The sequence below is a fragment of the Orbicella faveolata genome, unplaced genomic scaffold (genome assembly GCF_042242905.1).
Source record: "Orbicella faveolata isolate gen_17 unplaced genomic scaffold, um_ofav_v1 contig_47, whole genome shotgun sequence".
NCBI lineage: Eukaryota > Metazoa > Cnidaria > Anthozoa > Scleractinia > Merulinidae > Orbicella > Orbicella faveolata.
Window position 1 is genome coordinate 19,637,791 of NW_028301577.1, and position 19,501 is coordinate 19,657,291.

Sequence of the window (19,501 nt, forward strand, 5' to 3'; positions counted from 1 at the left end):
TACCAGAACAGTAAACATCGTTCCCCTATAGCGTGACATTCCAGCTGTAACACATGTCACCATACATTCCTTGAAAATATACACTCAGACAAAATACTTGCGGAAATGCCATCCTATAAACAAAAAATGCTTGACCGCCTTGACCATGTTTCTTAGTTTTACCTGAAAGAATAAGTTTCTTGCAGGCAATATTCGAGAATTAAGAAGTTTGTCAAAGTTGACAACAGTTGTCTCGTAACGCAATTTTTGAAATACCTATATGTCACGTGACCAAATTTTTCAGTGCCCGGATTCATGAATTAAAAATTTGGCGGCCATTTGTGATGAACTTATAAATGTAGTTGCCCGTGAAAGTAAACTAACATCGGTACTGAAGGAGTAATCTATCGCAATGTTTTCCTTCAAGAAGAAGGACAAAGACAAGGTGATCGAGACAAAAGAAGAGCGGAGGGAAAGGAGAAAGAAAGAGAAAGAAAAGGACAAACACAAACTTGATCGTAAGGCTCATGGCGATCTTGGGAACATAGTAGCTGGCTCTGACAACGAGGAGCAGAAGAGAGGACGATTTAGTTTTAGAAAGCAAGATAAACGTAGATATGAAGTTGAACACGGTTATGACGATAGAAACACTTCGCCAGGCGTCGAGCGTTCAGATTTTGCCGCTAGAACAGGCCGTTCAGGTAGCTCGGATACAACTGGCAGTGCAGCGAGTGGTTCTGTACCTTCTCCATATTTGTTTGGTTCTTCTGCCAGCGTTTCTTCGAACGCTGCATCGTCCGATGCGGTGCAACAAGCAGGGTATAGAGATTCAGACGAGGAAGGGCGATACCAAAATGAGGTTTCGCAGGACGGTAAACCCGTTCCGAAACCGCGAGTGAAGAGAAAGAAAAGCTCCAGTATCGAAATCAAGTTGCAAAGTCCGAGACAAGCTTATGACTCTTACGAAAACAAATCTGGTGATGCTAGCAACGAACAGAAACGAGCTCACACTGGCGAAATGAATGGCACTTCAGCAATCAATACGAGGCGTTCTGATGAGGTTATATCTGCTTCACCGTCGAACGATAAACATGTTTCTCCGGAAAGCCCACCTCCTAAACCTCCTCGCATACTGGCTGATCGCACTGGAGTGGTCGAGTTCGAAGTGAAACTTATCAACGTGGGTTCCGAAAATGAACGAAACAAGGCTAATTCTAACCATCGTATGGAGGTGGACGGACCTATAACAGCTACAAGTACAGTACAGTCTTTCACTGAGGCACCCCTTGATCTCGGCGAGCCGAAAATAGTTTTGCCGCCGCGAGATGTGAGCAGGTCGTCAGAGTCGCTTCTCTCTCCATCAGAGAAGACTCTAGAGGAGATGGGAGTTGATTTGAAACTACCGGAAGTTCAGCCTGCTATTTCGGGAGTCGCTAGGGTTATAAAGCTGAATAGGCGATCAAGTGGCGATTTTGGGTTTGCTCTGAGGCGAGCCAACGCTCCAGGTAGCGGGAAAACTGTGCACTTTGTCGAACCCGTCGGTACAAATGGCAGTGGGGGATTGCTCCCTGGCGATCGCCTTGTGGAAGTTAATGGAGTCAATGTGGAGAACGAACCGAGGGAGAGAATAATCGAGATGATAGCTATGTCGGGAGAGGAGGTCGTTATCAAAGTGATTCCTGTGCCGGAGCTATCGGAATTGAGCGTGAGAAGCGGTCTCGATGGCTCAACCGTTCAACTCGACGAGTCGAATCTGAAAGCTGGAACCCTTGCTCGCAGTGGAAGCAAAAGAATTAAAAAGAAGGTAAGTGTGCATTTGCAGGGTGTTAATAATAATTGGGTACGCTAATGATGTTATTAGTGACTAACTTATCCGAATTCACTTGTGTACTTCTGTTGTGTATACAAGTTCATTCTTGTTTTTTTGTGCTCGGCAAAGGTCGTTGAACACCAGGAATTTACTCATGACATCACTGACATTTTCTTTTTTGGGAACAAAACAACTCAGTGGTTGATCTGCTAATTTTTTTGGTGGAAATCGCATTAAGACAAGCTCTGTTTCATCTCTGGTATTCGTTTGTAAATTCAATGTTTGTAATGCCCGAGCTATCTCACCGTAATTTGCATTAGAATGGGTTTCCTCGTTAGAATATTATTGTGGCTAATTAGTTTATAGTGCAAATATATGTAGCCCATAGTTCATTTTAACAAAGAATCACATGAAAACAACTCTACTTGCTTTGTTCCATGTTTAAAAGAACATGCTACTTCAAAAATTGAAAGAACCCGGTCTTATGAAAACATAGCAACAGATCTTTGGCCATAGATTGACCATGATATAAACATGTGATCGTTGTATAAAAGATTGGGTTACTGTTTGCAGGAGACCTGATGGAATGCCAAAATATACACTTCTATGCTAATTATAAATGCATTTGAAACTATGCTTAAATTAAAACTTAGGAGAGTGCTAGAGCTTGATTTGTTTAAGGACAATTTTTATCTGTTTGTTCTTGAAGCTGCTTTTTAGTTGTCGCCTGTTGTTTCAGTCAATATTTTTAGTATTTCACAAAACAGTGGTTTGACATGAAAGTCACTCTGTGACGTAATTCGCAAAATGTTTGTTTTCTTCATTTGTGCATCATTGAAACCAAAGTGGATTAGGAATTAGAAACCTGCTATTACATTTAAATATACTTTCTAGGTTTTGATAGATGACGTGGTAATAAGAATTTGTTAATACTCTGATAATAGAAGAAATATTTTACACACCAAGAATGGAAAGGGATTTCAATTTGTAGATGGAAAACTATAGTTACTGTTGATTGCATTACTTAGTGTTGTTATCCCACTCAAATGTCTAAGTGCAGATTTGTCTCAGAACAAATACTGTCCATTTTGTGTCTTTCTGAACTGATATATTTATTATGGCTGTACAAAAGGAGCAAAACATATAAATATTTCACAGAGCTTAAACAATTTGGTTTATTTATGATGCAAAACCTGCCATGCAGAACTATTACATTTGTGATGAAGTCTCTCATGAAATCTGAGGTTTGTTTGAATTATGGTTGCTATCTGTAATCTTTTACATTATGCCCTAGGATTTTGAGTAAAGGTTACAGGCTTATTTGGTTGAATTTAAAATTCACATTTTTTGCCCAAAAATGTGGTAATGATGCAAAAAGTAGATTATTTTGGAAGTCTGTTATCTCTATGTTCAGTTTTAAAAGTAGCTGTTACCTGGGACATTCCACACTGTACATGTACACTGTATCGTCTGGTAATAATGGATGCTAATTGTGGATTTTTACAGTGCAGTTGTGGCTGTTGATATTCACTTTTCCGGGTTAATAATTTGAATATATGTAAAGCAAAAATGTAGTGGCAATGCAAAATTATTGATGATTATCAGTAGCAGTCATCAGTGAAAAAGTGGTTTGATGTAGCATTTTTTGTACCAAGAATTTACAAGATGCAGAAACAAAATTCAACTTATGTTAAAAAAGTGTGCTATATTACTGCTTTCTTGTTAATCCTGTTTTTATTATCTTTCTACACATTTAATTGATATTACTTAAGTTTCACTTAGGTCTACCTTTTTGAGCAGATTATGAATAATTGGTTATTGATTTTACCAGTACAATATTTCAAATCATAGGCTGTTTCCTTCATGAGTTTTTTCTGTGCTTTGGCCATCCTTTCTGTTTAAATTTTGTTATGTAACAGTTTTTTTAAGTTTTCATTCTACTTTGCATTATATAATTTTCTTTAGTCTATTGTAAAGCAAAATTGATGTTAACCCTGTTCTTGGAGGAACAAGGAAGCTAACAATATAATTCAGAATGACAGCTTTTCTCAGATGCCAATATTTGACCAGTAATTAAGTCTTCAGGGTTGCATGATTGCCTGGGGTTATTGAATGCTTCTTCATATTAGCCACTTGCTCAATTTTGAATTTTTTAGTTGGCAGTTCACAGGATGAGTTGCTGTGAGGCATTGAGAAAGACCTTTGGTCAAGTGCCCAATAGTAGCTCTAACTTGAATTAAGGGCAACCTGGAAATTCTATTTTCTTTCCAGCCAGGAGCACTAGAGATTATATGTTGTCATTAGCTCTTGATACATTTGTGAGCCTATATGTAGGATTAGGCCCATTAGTTGTTCAGGGAGAAATGCTGAAAATGCAGAGTAGTAGATGAATATTATAATGCTGATCTTGACACCCCAGGAGGGAAAGACTATACGTTTGCAAGGCTCTGGTCTAAGAAGATTATGAGGAGCCCAAAGGTTCCTAACCATGAAATATAGGTGCCTAGCACTTAAACTTATATGAAAAAAGTAAGTTGTTCCAGTCACCCAAAGGCAAAAGTTAGTTGCCCGTAGCACCCGGGCACTTCTACCGCACAGCCCTGGTTTTGTTGGCTTTTTAAGCTCATTCAGTCTTCTTTTTTTCTTCCAGGCTAAATCAGAGGAAGAGGTCAACTCCCAGAAGGCATGGCTAGATGCAGAAAAAGTGTGGGTTGTTCACAAGGCAGGGTTTTCTGGTGGAAGGGTTCAAAAGACCAAGACTGTAAGAGAAGAAGATGAAACTCCTATGTGTAAAGTGAAACTGGATCATGGTGGCGAGATTATTACTATTGAAGAGGACAGTGTTGAAAAGGTCAGTCAATGGATTATTAGATTATTTAACAGTTTTGATTTAAATGAACCATCGTTTTGTCCAGTTTCTCTCCAAATTGTTGTCATATGATAATTTTTGGTCAGATGAAAAGGTCATCTATACAAATTTGTTATTAGTTTTTCAAACATTTACCATATTAGTAAGCCAGCTGGCTCTACTTGAAGCACCCATAGGGATGTGTTAACTGTTTGCCCTCTAAAAAATGGTCAATATATTAGATATCAGGCCCCAGTTGTTCAAAGGCTGGATAACGTTATCCACTGGATAAATCGCTATCCAGTGGATATGTGTAAACAGAACAAACCACACTATTTGCTGGATAGTGATGTATCCAGTGGAACTATCCACCTTTCCAATGACCCAGACCTGAATTTGCAATTTTTCTTTGGTTATATTTTCTTTTTTTTCTTTGAAAATTCATGAGAAGAAAGAACTGCGTATCAACAAAAGCTTAAATAGGTAAGGTGGGAGAGGAAGTAAAGTTTCAAAATTGGGTTGGGTGTGTATTCTTTTCCTTGTCGGTGATGTGGGAATTTGTTCATGATAAAATTTACTACTGGTATTTTCAAAGCGAGGGTGGTTGGTGGTGAAATTTGCTAGTCTGCTGTCAATATATACATTAGGGCTATTCTTGGAATTATAACATTAGGATACTTCTGTTAATTTTGTTTTATTTTGAACTGAAGATAAACAAGTTACTTTGTGGGGAACTTTTTACTGAGCTTGTTGCACTCCTTTATTTTATTTTAGGCTAATCCTCCACAATATGACAGAGCAGAAGATCTTGCCTCCTTGCGCTACCTTAATGAATCCAGTTGCCTTCACACTTTGCGGCAGAGGTTTGGGAGTAACCTTATTCACACGTATGCTGGGCCCAACTTGATAGTCATCAACCCCCAGCAACAGTTAGCTATCTACACTGATAAAGTGAGTAATGAATAATGAATAATATATTGTAGTGAGTAATAAATGAAAATTGATTAATGAGTGATTTTCAGTAAATACCTAGAGATTTGGTTAATATTAAGATGCATAACTATAGTGCTCTTTTGGTATAGGTTAAGGGTGACTTTTGCCACTTGTGAGTAACCCTGCCTCCCATATATCTTATTGTTATACATTGAACTCACTATCTCTTTCCTGATTGGCCGAAAGTGTACAGTGAATTTTTGAAATCAGTGCCTGTGACGTCATCTCTGCAGATTATACAGTAATCATGTCAAGTTTGCGTGCTTTGTGTTGCTTGCTGTCAGCGAAGAAGCGGAAACATGACTTCCATTTTTTTTGTTCAATGTATAATTGCCGTTTTTCATGTGACGTCATCAATTTCCAAAATAAGAAATTACCAATCCTTGTGAAGTTTTAGTTTCATCAGATGTAAGACCCTCTAATAACTTGACATTTTGCAACATTTAAGCCCGACAGGGTTCCTCATTATGTAATGGAGCACGTCGGAATTTCCAAGTTTATGCGTTGCATGACATTAAAATGGCGGCTCGGTAAGGCTGTCGAGTACGTCAAAAGATGAGTTATTGCTCAAGATTTTACTAACTAAACAGTTCTTGCTCTAGACAAAGTATTAATTTCAATGTATCTGAGCTCTAGAGTAGTAATGTTTCGTTTCATTGGCAAAACTCAATGACAGATGTTTCTGTTACTTTATGGCCACCATGTTTGTGTCCCTCTGAGGGACACAAACATGGCGACACCATACAAAGCTCTATAAATTTGAGCAAAACGCTTTTCCGAATAACTCGCGGATGGAAAACCGTACAGACTTAAAACTTCGCTAGGTAATTTATATATCAATCATCTTTCATATCTCAGCTTCTTGACTTAATCTATCGAATGCTTACGATTTTTATTTTTGATGGTGTGACACTGCAAACCAGCCATAAAACTATTATTAGATTCGGTTTTTGTGATATCCTGAATAATCAAGGTCTCGGCAAGGGTTATCAGCTGAAGCCAAAGGCTGAGGCTGATAACCCCTACCTCAACCTTGATTATTCTGGATATCAGAAAAACCGAATCTAATAATTGTTTATTGTCAGCACCGAATTATCCCTGAGGGTTCTCTGCTCAAAGTTCTATACAAAATGTTACTGAAAACAGAAACCCCAGATGCAGGTGTTAGAAGTAAATAATGCTGTCTTGATATTGCTTGCTAGATTGTATGCCTAGAAGTATGGCAGAAGTCTGTCATGTTTGAACCTACTTATTATGGTTTAGCTCCCACAAGTGCCCTATAGCTGATCTAGGGAGGCAGAGCGGGCTGTGTGCTCCTCTTTTCTTCGATTTTCTTTTACATGTAAATTGTAACCAACTGTTGTAAAGTGTGAGATGTGTTGTGGGTATCAGATTAGGTTATATTCTCCTCCCTGGTAGCTCAGTGGTAGAGTGTCCTGCTGGAATGTGGAAGGTCATAGGTGCAACTCCTGTTGGGAGAACGTGAACATTTCATCCCAATAGTGACCAATATAATTCTCATTTCTCTACCAAACTTAACATTTACTATTTTTTCTTTTCACAGGTAATTCAGATGTTCCGTGGCTGTAAACAGGAAGACATGCCACCCCATATCTTTGCCGCTGCACAATCAGCCTATAGGAACATGCTGGCGACAAGGATGGATCAGTCAGTTGTGCTGATGGGTCACAGCGGATCAGGAAAAACCATCAATTCCAGACACATCATGCATTATTTAGTAGCTGCAGCCAGTTCACAGCATTCTGCACTCACAGGTGGGCAATTCTCCCATCTCACTCCTATTAGAACTCTGGCTGGCATAGCAAGAAAAAAGTTGGAAAATTCACCTGTCCTACAGACAACCATGGGAAAAATGCTTTGGGTCATTTCCATTTAGAGATTAAAATATGTGACTCTTATCTTTACTTGTCCTGATGGAATTCAAATGTATACATTTGGAGGTAGTGGTGACCAAAAGCGTTTGTGTATTTTGGAAAGTAATAGCAGACTGGTTTTGGAAACTGTAATGACCTCAAGCTTTGCCCTGGTGGAAAATTTGGCAACCCTCACCAAAGATGTAGTCACCAAATGTAATTATAAATTATTTTGTTTATTTAGTTACCACAATCACTGACTACTTGTTATTGATTAAATTTATCTCACTTTGTGACTACATCTTATCTCAAAATAGCATGCTACAGTACCACAGATTCCAGCTGTGTGTTGTGATTTTCGCTGGTAAAATATTTTGTGATATCAACCATAAAGATATTGCCCCTTTGATGCATTCACATGCTGACTGCTTTCTTTTCCAGATCAAAAGCTTGAAGCTATTTATGCTTTGTTGGAAGCCTTTGGCAATGTCTCCACTCCCATGAATCACAATGGATCAAGGTTCACTCTGCTATTTAGCATGGATTTTGACTCTGCAGGTCTTCTGACAAGTGCTTCAGTCCAGGTCAGTCATAGCATGAAAAGTTGATTTAGCTGAAGTAACGAAACTTGTTATTTTTGTATATAACAAGGAGCCAAGAAAAATAATGAAATTTGAAAAGGAATTAAAGGAACTAATCAGTTGTATAATGTTATTTGTTTCAGACATTCCTCTTGGAAAAGTCCAAAGTTGTCAGGCAATCTGAAGGGGAGAGTACATTTAAGATATTCCACTATTTGTTGGGAGGATGCGAACCTAAGATGAGGTAAATATTACTAACAAAACCTTATTATACGTACATTCAGAGTAACAGGCAAATTCAAGTCAGCTCCAATAAACCACAGGATTGGGGAAGGGGTTGAGTCATCCGCACTAGTGCCAGGGGGCAAAGAAAACCAATTTTTTGGGTTCAGCCTTGCTACCTGGAAATGTCATCTCTTGCAGTACTACCGTAATTTTCATTCCCTAAAACATTTTCCCAAGGAAATTTCACTTACCATAAATCCTCGAATTAGCTTCCCACCCTCCTCGAGTAAGCGCCCCTTTTGAATAAGCGCCCCTCCTATCACCTGAAATTTAAAATGCGCACCTCCTCCCCTCCCCTTCCCCCCCATTTTGTGGACGAATAATGAGACAACAAAGGATGTATAGTTTTCATCATGTATTATTAAATTCGTACATTGTTTCAGTTTGTGAACATGTTCAGTGAACACGTTGACCACGTTAAGTACTAAGGGTGCCGCGATTAAACTTTAGGATAAGCTTTTTATGTCAATAAACAGCTTATGTTAGTGTTTACACGCAGATGATGTATTAAAAAAATGATCATGTCGGGCCATGATTTGGAAAAAATTAAATAAGCGCCCCCCCTTGAATAAGCGCCCCCTCTAATAAGCTCCCCTGTCTTCTCCTAAATTTGAAATAAGTGCCCCGGGTGCTAATTCGAGGATTTATGTTAACCGTTGGGTAAGCGAAAGACAGGATGCTCTAGGTTGACTGCAAAATCCACAGCCCCCAGCTATCAAACATGATTTTCTTTGCACGTCACGTGTTATCTTGAGTTTTCGAAGCATGCATGTTTTGCTTCAGGAATTGCTGAGATGTCAGTCCATTGCAGGATATCCTGGTCATTTTTGTCAGGTTCCCCTCCAAATTTCACTGGTAACCATTTGTACCTCAAAGTGCATATGCTGCATTGCTCCAGTTACCGGCAATATTTTCACCACTTTGAATGCAAACATGTTACAGCTGACACAACCAACTCTTGTTTAAACGACCACTGTCTTGACCTAACCAAAGGTTCACTTGGTCGTTTTATATTAGAACATCCTAGTTGGGTTTGATTGCAGTGAAGGCCACCATAGGTTTCCACTTGACAAAGTTTTTGATAAATTTTAGACAATTTACTATGTTACTATCAAATGGAAGGTTTTTGTTTCAAAAGGCAAATGAGCATACAAGAATTCTGGAAGGCAGAGTTGTCATTGTCTAGCGCCACATTTATGTTCTGGCAATTGACATCTCTTCCACCCACATTTTTTGCAATTTGATTGCCGAAGTTGGCCAAAAGTGATCAGAAAGTTTTCAAAAGCTGCCAGAAAGTTGTCAAATTTTATCAAAAACTTTATCAAGTGGCAACCACCTGGTGATATTCACTGTAATGGGTTTCCACAATACACAAAAATAAGGAATGTGAAATATTTTTATTATTATTTGACAACATTTCTGATCTTGGGTTTGTTTCGAACAGAAAAGAGTTGCAGTTGGAGGCCAAAATGAGTGAGACCAATGAGTTTATGATGGGATTTGACCCCAAGGTACAGTTTACAAGCTGTTTAAGTTGATTTCTAACTATTCGCATTTGATTATGTTTTTGCCCTACGCCCTAGGTAAAAACATTGAAACTTGCATATGACCTTTTACATGTACAAATGTTGTTGGTTTTTCTCTTTTTGTCAAGTGTTTGGCTTCAGGTTCTCCTGTTTTCTTTCCTCTGCAAATGCAACCTAACTTTCATGTACAAGGTGTACTGTTGAAGTTAAAGTCTCTCTGTATTTCAACAGTCACCAGATAACCAGGTTCTTTCTGATAAGTGGACAGAGATAGAGTTTGCTCTCCAAATGCTGGGAATCTCTGAAGAGGAGGCTAAAGGAATCTGGGTAATCTTGGCTGCCATTTGTCATCTGGGCTGTGCTGGGGTGGCTGTAGGTAAATAATTATACAATTTATTTGACCTTCTGAAGTTACAACTAGAGTTTCAGATATGTACTGCTTAGCAATCAAAGTAGCAACTTGTCGAATGATGTCTTGCACATGGTCCATGTATAATTTTATTACACAGTGAAATGTTTCATTTAATTTGTCACTGCTGTCAGACATGGTTCATGGATTGTGGCATGTAACTGGGTGGTCTTAGCATGAGCAGCTTGCCAAACTAAGAACTCTGCCATCACTATGCAACTGGACATAAGGAGATAATTCCAATATTATAACAAACAACATGACAAAATGTTGTCTTCAATTAGGCTGTGTACACACTTGGTGCCTGAACACTGATGCCTGGGCACTGGCACAAAATACAATGTAGTGTTACGTTCAGACACTGGGTACTCCAAAGACCCTAGTACCATTTAATGCCCAAGCACAAAGGCAAGACCTTGTACCCCGGCATGGGCACTGTGTGAGTACTTGGAAAAAAGGTGTGTGCCGATTAGTGCCCAGCGAGAATAATTTGTGCTCTGGCACTGTGCTTGGGCACCAAGTGTGAAGATAGCCTTTGAGTTAAATTCTTTCAAGCTAGCAAACATCACTTCTAGGCTAGTAGGTCTTGCTATCCACTTGCCAAGTGTCAGCCTTGCATTGCACCCTGTGGCTTTCCAAGATTCTCTTATCGTACTGTAATTGAGTAGTTATCCACTGCACGACCCTTCAGTAAAACAGCACTGTTATGAACAGGGTTTTAGCTAACCATTATTTGTTCAAAGGTGCAGACAACAAGCCTCATTTTGCCAACCCAGCAGCAGTCCAGAGAGCTGCGGCAGTCCTCGGCACCACCCAGGAGGACATCTCTGAGATCATCTTTGCACCTCCAGTTGTCAATCAGTTTACCATAAGGATGCGCCGCCAGAGTCAGTCTAAAACTGAACTGACTCCCTCCAGTTCTGCAGAGAACACCCCAGAGAAGCAAGCCAAAGCTACTACAGTGCAGTACATTGAGGCATTGGAGGGATTTGCCATGGGGCTGTACCAGGAAGCTTTTGCTGCTCTGGTTAGGTTCATTAACAGGTAAGGGTTCTGAAATAAACTGTAATTTTGTTGTGTACTCTGTTGAGATGCAACATGGCTCACAAGTTGGTAAAGACCTCTTGTTACAAAATTTGAACAACTGCTGTTATCCGCAAGGGATACAAATTTATAATTCCACTTGAAATTAGATGGCAAAATTATCTTTTAGACAACAATATGTCTGGTAGACTTGTCTTCAAAGTCATGCTGAATTAATGATTAGTCTTTCTTATGTTTTAAATAAAATGGAAAAAATGTAGCCATATCTCCCAAAACCATAAAAACAACATATAAATTATGTCCATGTATAACTGACCTGTTAGTCTTGAGTTTTCTTGTTTTTCATCTTGAAAGAAAAAGAACAGAAAGAATGTCCCTCTCACTACAGATTACAATAAATTAATCTGAAGTACTTGTTGAATCAGCTACATGCACAAGCAATAATACTTTACTTTAACTAATATTATTGCAATCAGTTTAAGATTTTTAGTTTATTTACATGTAGAGTGCCATCTTCCTAGAGGGTTATTTTTACATGATATTGACTTAAAAGTTATTCTTGTCTTGTAGGTCTCTGCAGTGTAATGTAAGAACTGTCTCATCAATGCACGTGTTGGACCCTCCAGGCTTCCAAAATCCTGCATCGGTTGGCAAGTCTGAGGGAGCACTGTTTGACGACCTATGCCACAATTATGAGTATGAGAGACTGCAAAAGTTCTTCCATGACACAGTGTTCACTGCACAAATGGAAAGATACTCTCAGGTACAAATAATTGGCTTGTGCAGTTTGTAGAAGTTTGTTAGTGTTCTCAGTGAGTTGACCTGTAACCCATGTAACCTGTAACCCATGGAATTTTAACGGCGTTCCTAGTAAGTATGCTTTAAAGGAGCTCAGTCACGGTGTTTTAAGTTATTTTGGTTACGTACAAAATTACCTTTAAATTGAAGGAAACCACAAAATAATAGCCTATTAAGATAGAAAAACACCAAAGAGATAATAATAAACCACAAAGGAACAGGGATGGCTAAGGATGGAGAAGATTAACACGGATTACAAACGACGAACTTGAAAAATTTAGGCTAGAATTTTCAAGATGCGCAAACCGTCTCACAGCTCCTTAAAGTTTGCTAAGGGAAAGTAAAGAAAGGCTATCGTCTAAGTGCAATCTTGTTACGTCTGTATACAATGTATTTAAACCTTGATTTATCATAATTTCCTATTCCAACGTAATTTTGTGGAGAACAATGTAGGCCTGATATCGTTCCCTCAAGTTGCCTTTTTGACTTAGACTTAATCATTAGTAGACCCCATCTTGAATATGCGAGCAGTTTGTGGGATCCGCATACGCAAAAGCAAATCGTTGACATCGAAGGTGTGCAACGACGAACCGCTCGTTTTGTTAGACGTTGTTATAATCGAACACCAGGGTCTGTGACCCATCCCCTGAACGAGCCACAGTCGCTCTCATTGGAACAGTGTCGAAAGGGAGCCAGACTCACCTTGATGTATAAAGCTGTCAATGGGAAGATAGCCCTCCAGATTCCTGACTATGTTAAACCCAAGCAGAGAATAACTAGACAGTACAACCCCATGAAATTCACACAGTTAACCCCTACGAGCAACACTCACAAATTCGGTTTTTATGCAAGAACTATACCCGAGTGGAGCTCACTTGCTGCTGAAGTGATAGACCAACTGTGTGTTGAGGCGTTTAGGGCCAGTCTCATCACTTTTTAATCTCAGTAGTGATTTCGTTACATTTATGTCTTCTTGTTTTTCTCTTTTACATCTGCGGTGATGAGTAAACCCCTTTGCAGATTGCATAGTAGATGTACCTGTAGAATTCATTCATCTTCATTGTCCCGTTTGGAATCTAAGGCTATATCTATTGGACGTAAATATGATCGGTGATCGCTGATAGCAAATTTGTTTGATTTTCACAGGAGAACATAGAGTGCAGTTTTGAAAATGTGGCAGCCTCTCCTGATCCTGTCGTGTCCGTGTTCGATAGAGCTGCTCAGGGTGTGGTATGTTAATCAGATGCAGTACTGTGTCTACATGTATCGCCATTCAAAGCGTCTCATGTTCTGTTGTTATCCTGTCGCCAACAATTTACTGAGTCTTGGCATTCGAATCAAAAGAGTAATCATTCCCAATTTTGCCCATCCATGCCCCTTTTTGGTTTTTCTGTGTTTCTTTTGCGTTTCTCTGCAGTTTAATTCTAAGACCAGTTGGCTAGTGCTAAAATTGCTAAAAAATGCGTGACCCAGCGACTTGGAGCATTTGAACTCCCCTCTAGACAAGATGCTAGTCCATCGCAGTGTTACCCCCAGCATTAAATTCGCCAGTACCCATTTATACACCTGGGTAGAGAAGGGTACCGTGGGAGTAAAGTGTTTTGCCCAAGAATACAACACAATGTCCTCAGTCAGGGCTCGAATCCGGACCGCTCGATCCGGAGTTCAGCGCATTTACCATGCATTAGACCATTGTGCCTCTCACGTAAAGGCTAATCCGCTCCACCGAGCACGCTACGTTCAGGTCTTTTAAAAATTCACTGGAAAATTCCGTATCTTATGCATTGAATTTAGGACACACCAAAAACCTACCTTGTCACGACATGCGTGACTCTCGCGTGAGTGAGATAAACTCTAATGTCACGCTTGAATTCAACCCAACGTGCCGGTGTGACGTTTGTCTCGGGCCCTGTAACTTCTCTTTTTGCATCTGTGTTTGTTTAGACACGAGGTTCTACTTTAGACCTGAAGAGTGAACAGAAAGGCTTGCTGTGGATCTTGGATGAGGAATCAATCTTTCCAGGAGCGAATGACAGCAGTTTTTTGGCTCGGCTTTATGTGCACCACTGTAACGAAAGTAAGTATCCCCGTTCGTTGTTATCAAGTGTGGTCCACAGTACTTCAGGTTCTTCTCAGAATGGCTGTATTAAGAAGTAGGACATTTGCGGACTGCAAATAACCACTAAAACGAGCATTTCTTGTTGAAGAATGCCGTCATTTGGAATACGGTACGGTAAATTTCGTCGAGGAAAAAGCAATTTGTAAACTAGAAATATAGTTTTTTAAAACTGTTCTTTAGATTTGGATGACAGTCAGCTGTTAGTATAATTGAATATGCTCATATGGCAACTGTTCAGTGTTGAAGTTGATATGTGGAACTCACTACCGTTAGTGGTTCGAATATCGCCGAATGTGCATGCTTTTAGATGTTAGAGATGTTTTAAGGACATTGTGGCTTTGATGATGTATAATATATTCGATAGATTTTATACTTAATAGAGGTGGTTTGTGTTGTTTGGGGTTCCAACCTTTTACGGACTATACTTATGGTTTTTTTGTAATTTTATTTTATTCTCATTATTGGTTTTGTCATTTTCTTTCTTTCTTCTACATGTTTATCATTAAATTGTAATAAATTAAACTGTAAAAAAGTGAAAAGCTCCCTATGCTGCAGTGCTCGATAGTCTGGCGTCCTTCTTGGTGTAGAAGACACAGGACACGTCACAATAGAACACCGCCTCACAAACCTATTTTCATTGTACATGTATTCCTCGTTCTTTTGTGTTCTACCGTTTTACGTGAACTGTGTCTTGTATACCAAGTTTTTTTTGCGCGCTAACATTGTTCCTTATATCCTTATTCCAACAGAGGACACATGGGTGAGACAGGGACCTCTCAAAGACACGTTTTACATCAACCATTGCCAAGGCAACCTGCCTGTCTTGTACAATGCACGAGGCTGGCTGAAAGTGGCCAGGGAGCATGCTACTGTTAAACAGGCTCATCCAATACTGGCAGAGTCCTCAAAGTAAGTTATGCTCCATTTCTATAAAGATTAATGCGCCTGCAGACCTTTGAATCCCTTGCTCGAATAGGTCATTTCCGAGTTGCTGGTACCTCTGTTTCAAAACGAGTCCTCGTGCGAAACCATTCTGACGAAAATGTGTTTCGTCTACAAGTTCATTTTCGGGCAAATCGACTTATTTTCATATGAATGGTTTTGTACGAGGCCTCCTCTTGAAACAGATGCACAAGGTAGTTTCGAAATGGCCTATCGATAAAGACTCTTTGCCAGCCTTTTCGAGCGAGTTCTGCGTCCTCCGTTCAGTTTTCGTTCGAGGTTGCTAAGAAACCATGACGATAAGCTGGCAAGGTAGCTTTCGTTGTATACTCGAGAGTGCTCGTACACTTTTCGGATTGGTTAGTAAGAATCGTAAGCATTTCGGGTACTTAACAAGGTGACTTGCTGACCCAAGTGTGAGATTTCTCTTACTTAGTAATTGCTTCGATAAGAGAGGTTTCGCTTTCATTGTTTAACCTTGATAAACAAAAGTTACAGAGAAGTTGGGAAATAAGTTTCTGACAGAGAAAGAAAAGCACAAAACAGAAAATTGACCAGAACAAATTGCACAGAAGGGTTAAGTGATATTTGTAAAGAGGAATTATTTTCTCGAGGTTTTTAAAAAGTGCGTTCTGTTCTCTAGATCTTACTTGAAAGACATGTTTTCACGACATCGTTCGGCCGCCGAAGGCGTCACTCGGTCCCGGAGCCTAAAAAAGACGCTGAACACACCCACGGCGATCAAGAAGAACTCACACTGCTTACAGCTCATATACCAAGTGGTGAGTCCACGTAATATGATGCTAATGTCTGACAAAAATTTTAATCCAAAACGATTAGAATTTGATTATCACTAAGCCGGAAAAGCTTTCTTTATGTTTAAACCATCTCATTAATACTCAGCATGCAATAAGCTCCTCTTTATCGCGCAAATTAAGCTTCAAATCACTGCAGGATAGTTTTGAATTAAGATTGTTAAAAGTCTTACCCAATTTTTTGCACTGACACCCGTTCTGTGTAGCTTTTTCACCTGTCTTCCCCGTCCGCCATTTATTTTACGTGTAAATAAACGATCAAACGTGCGATCAAACATTCTTTTATGGGCTAAAAGAATGCCTGATCGGTTAGCGCGGGGTATTTGTTTCATTTCAGGACACCATTTTGGACGCCATTCGAAAGACCAAGGTCAACTTCGTGCGCTGTATTCTCCCCGTGGAAACCGCTGGCCAGTTTGACAGCGTTGATGGCGAGCCCGTGAGTAGGACTGGGAAGGAGGTGTCGTCAATGAATGTACCGCTGATCAGACATCAACTCAGGTCCGCAGAAATGCTCGATGCTGTCAGGATACACCGGCAAGGTGGGTTGACTGTGACACTTAGAATTAATACTTCTTCGTATTGTAGCCGTTGTCCTCCAGAATAGTAAACGATCTGACAAAGAAGTGGGCGTTTCCGAGTTGTTTTCTTCTTCTTTTAAGTAAGGGGAGTCCTTTATTTGGGCGTTACCGCATTCTAACTGTTTCTTCACGGGTTTTATGCAAATGTTTTTCGAAACTGTTGTCAGGGAACTCTGCACTTCGGGAAACACATGCTGTTACAGACCTCATGTGGTCTTAAAAGCATTCACAATGTGGATGCTTCGCACTGCAACTTCTCTACCTAACCCGTTGGCCCATTAAAAGCAAATTTCAACAGAACAAGATGGTCCATGTTCGCCTAACTTTTTGGAACGGGCGTGCCCGTTCACTTTTTTTTATAGAAACAGGGAATTACTTGCATTCGATGAACCGGTTTGCGCTCGAGCCACTGCGGAAGACTCCGTCTGGTTGTTTCAATTGTTTTCCGTAGAGCGCCTTTTAATGTGTCGTACAGGGCGAATGATTAATGATCCAGCTTACCTGAGTTCATCTAAAGCGGTATTCAGGCGTTAAAGATGGATTGGGAGTGGTAGTTTCTACGTGATCACCAGCGATTACTGAAGTGCGGAGATTTTAATTATTAGTCAGAATTTCCATTTGTAAGGGAGGAATGACGACGGATATTTTTAAATAGACTATCCCCACAACAAGAGCATTTTAATGGTCATTTTTGTGTTCATCTGATAAACTAAAACTCTCAACCTTCGTAATATCTTCATTTTCCCTTTAAGAATAATCCAAAAATGCGCACGATTTCCTGGATCCTTCCGCTACCAACCTATAATAGCAATTAAGGTTGCATGAAACCTCAAAGAGATAACGGACCGAATGGTCTGGACAATTAGAACGTTTGAAAAACTTGTGTATATAACGGATATTCCCTTAACTTGTTATATGCCTTATAAATCTCTCTAAGAGTCGTGTTTCTCCATGTCTTGAAAACAAATTCTTGAAGTGGGCCGTGCACGGAATATTGTTCAATCTCGGTCCGGATTTCTAATTTCCTTGCCATATGAAAGAAGCCGGCATTTGTAAGTGACATGAGCATCAATAATATTTTAAATTGGTTAACACGCGCGCTTCAGCTCTTTAAACTGCAGGTGACGTTTCGGTGTTCTATTTTTTGAGTATTTTACTCTTTTGCCATGGATTAACTCTTGTAGAAACAGCAGCGGTCGTGTTAAAATGTTAAAACTTCTGTTTTTAGCGAATTTCGAGCCAAAAACAGTAGTTAGAGGTAAGTTCCGTTTGTATGCGCTAAAAATAGTCGCCCACGCACTCAAGCGCTGACTTGTCTCTTGCGGATGAGCCCGTGCACGTACAACGGAAAGGCGGACTCGACGGACAACGAACGAGGTTACTGCTTCAGAAACTCGTGTCGCTCACTCCTCTTCGCTTAAGCCGGTGCATAACGTGTCCAAAACTCGGTCGCGGTAGGTCAACTGAGCGGTGCGAGCCAGGGGTGCGAGGAACAAAGCTCGAATTCAAAGGGGAAGCGATATCTTTTCTTTTGTGATGTAAGTCACGCCGATTCTTTGTCATCTTTTGTAAGTAGATTTACAGGTTCGACGATTTGATTTTCTCTTTTATTTTCTGGGGTGACGAAAATGTAATTTCTCCCTAGAGCGTCATTGCATTGTCAGACCTGCAAGTGTCGAAAATAGCGAAAATAGCGAAAATACAGTGACATTGTTTTGATGTGTCGCCCAATTCTTAGAACAAACATTGAAGGAAATTTATAGCGTGTAGTTAGGAGAATCAGTAACTCAAGAATGCGAAATAGAAGAAGTTGAACACAACTGCGTGATTTACGACGAGTTTCGTATTCTTTGATAGCACCCTTAGAATTGATTTCAACATTTCTGTTATGTTAACATAGTTTAGAACACGACAGAAAACAATGCAGTGCTAAATATAATTAAAGGTTAGTTTAAAATGCAAATTTATAATTTCGGTGTCAAACATGTGAACTTAAATAATAGTGCCTCTAGATTTTAAAAGTTCGCTCAGTTTTTAGTTTTTTCGAAGCTTAACCCGATCAGAGGAGATGAAGAAACAAAAATCGGGGTCATGTTTGTTCATTTGCTGTCCTTTTATGTTATATGGAGGTATTTGAGCCTTTCTCGTACAACTTTACGGTGTGCGGTGTCGACTAGGAGGTTTTTTTTTTGCAAGTTTGTAGATCTACGCTGTTTACGTTGTTGCCAATTTATTGCAAAACGAATTGATTTCAGAGTATGTTTTGACAATTTTCGATGATTTCAAGGTTGTTTGCACTCGAATCGAGTATTCATAGCTATTCGTCTGTGACGGAAACCGCAGAGCCTTTTGAGGACCTTGGATGCTTTTCATAGCCGGTCGGAAGCTCGGTCATTTTGTCCAGAAGTATTATTTTTATTCAACGTCTGCACGAAACAACACCTCTTCTGCGCTATCGTTAAGATGCCTTCTAGCACTGAAGTTGTTTTCAGGGAAGCCTTCGTCCTGAAATCTAGCGTTTTAAAGTTCGAATACGGTATTTAGTCAGTAACTTTAACATTTGTCTCTGCTAGAAGTTGCCTTTTACCGGTAGTGTGTTGCGGTTGACGGCATATATTGTTCTTTACCACATTGCAATTCATCAAATAGGTCGATGTTGCTTCTTGTTTGATGGTCCATGTTGTTGTTCCATAGGCTTTCCTGAGCATATGCCATTTGGCGAGTTCAGGCGTAGGTTTGATATCCTCGCTGCTAGTCAGTTCAGGAACACCGGCCCTGTCTTGGACGAGAAGAAAGTAAGTTGAAATTTTTTGTGTTTGTTTGTTTTATGAGATCAAGTGCATTGTCCATTTAAAATTAAGTTCCTCGAGTGTACAAGTGTAAAATCTTGGTTTTTT

The 19,501-nt window shown here is 39.7% G+C and overlaps 1 protein-coding gene across 1 annotated transcript in view; it reads left to right on the forward strand.

The window, feature by feature from the left end:
* Positions 1–256: 256 nt before the first annotated feature.
* LOC110066937 (unconventional myosin-XVIIIa-like) overlaps positions 257–19,501 on the forward strand; it is a 41,536-nt gene continuing 22,291 nt past the window's right edge. Inside the window, exons 1-16 of the mRNA XM_089279246.1 lie at positions 257–1,783; positions 4,440–4,640; positions 5,412–5,588; positions 7,195–7,405; positions 7,946–8,088; positions 8,229–8,329; positions 9,815–9,881; positions 10,128–10,272; positions 11,049–11,349; positions 11,920–12,112; positions 13,294–13,377; positions 14,092–14,224; positions 15,016–15,175; positions 15,852–15,990; positions 16,361–16,565; positions 19,299–19,399. Of these exons, the coding sequence (XP_089135372.1) occupies positions 392–1,783; positions 4,440–4,640; positions 5,412–5,588; positions 7,195–7,405; positions 7,946–8,088; positions 8,229–8,329; positions 9,815–9,881; positions 10,128–10,272; positions 11,049–11,349; positions 11,920–12,112; positions 13,294–13,377; positions 14,092–14,224; positions 15,016–15,175; positions 15,852–15,990; positions 16,361–16,565; positions 19,299–19,399 (3,753 nt within the window). The 5' untranslated portion in view covers positions 257–391. The remainder of the gene's footprint in view (positions 1,784–4,439; positions 4,641–5,411; positions 5,589–7,194; positions 7,406–7,945; positions 8,089–8,228; positions 8,330–9,814; positions 9,882–10,127; positions 10,273–11,048; positions 11,350–11,919; positions 12,113–13,293; positions 13,378–14,091; positions 14,225–15,015; positions 15,176–15,851; positions 15,991–16,360; positions 16,566–19,298; positions 19,400–19,501) is intronic.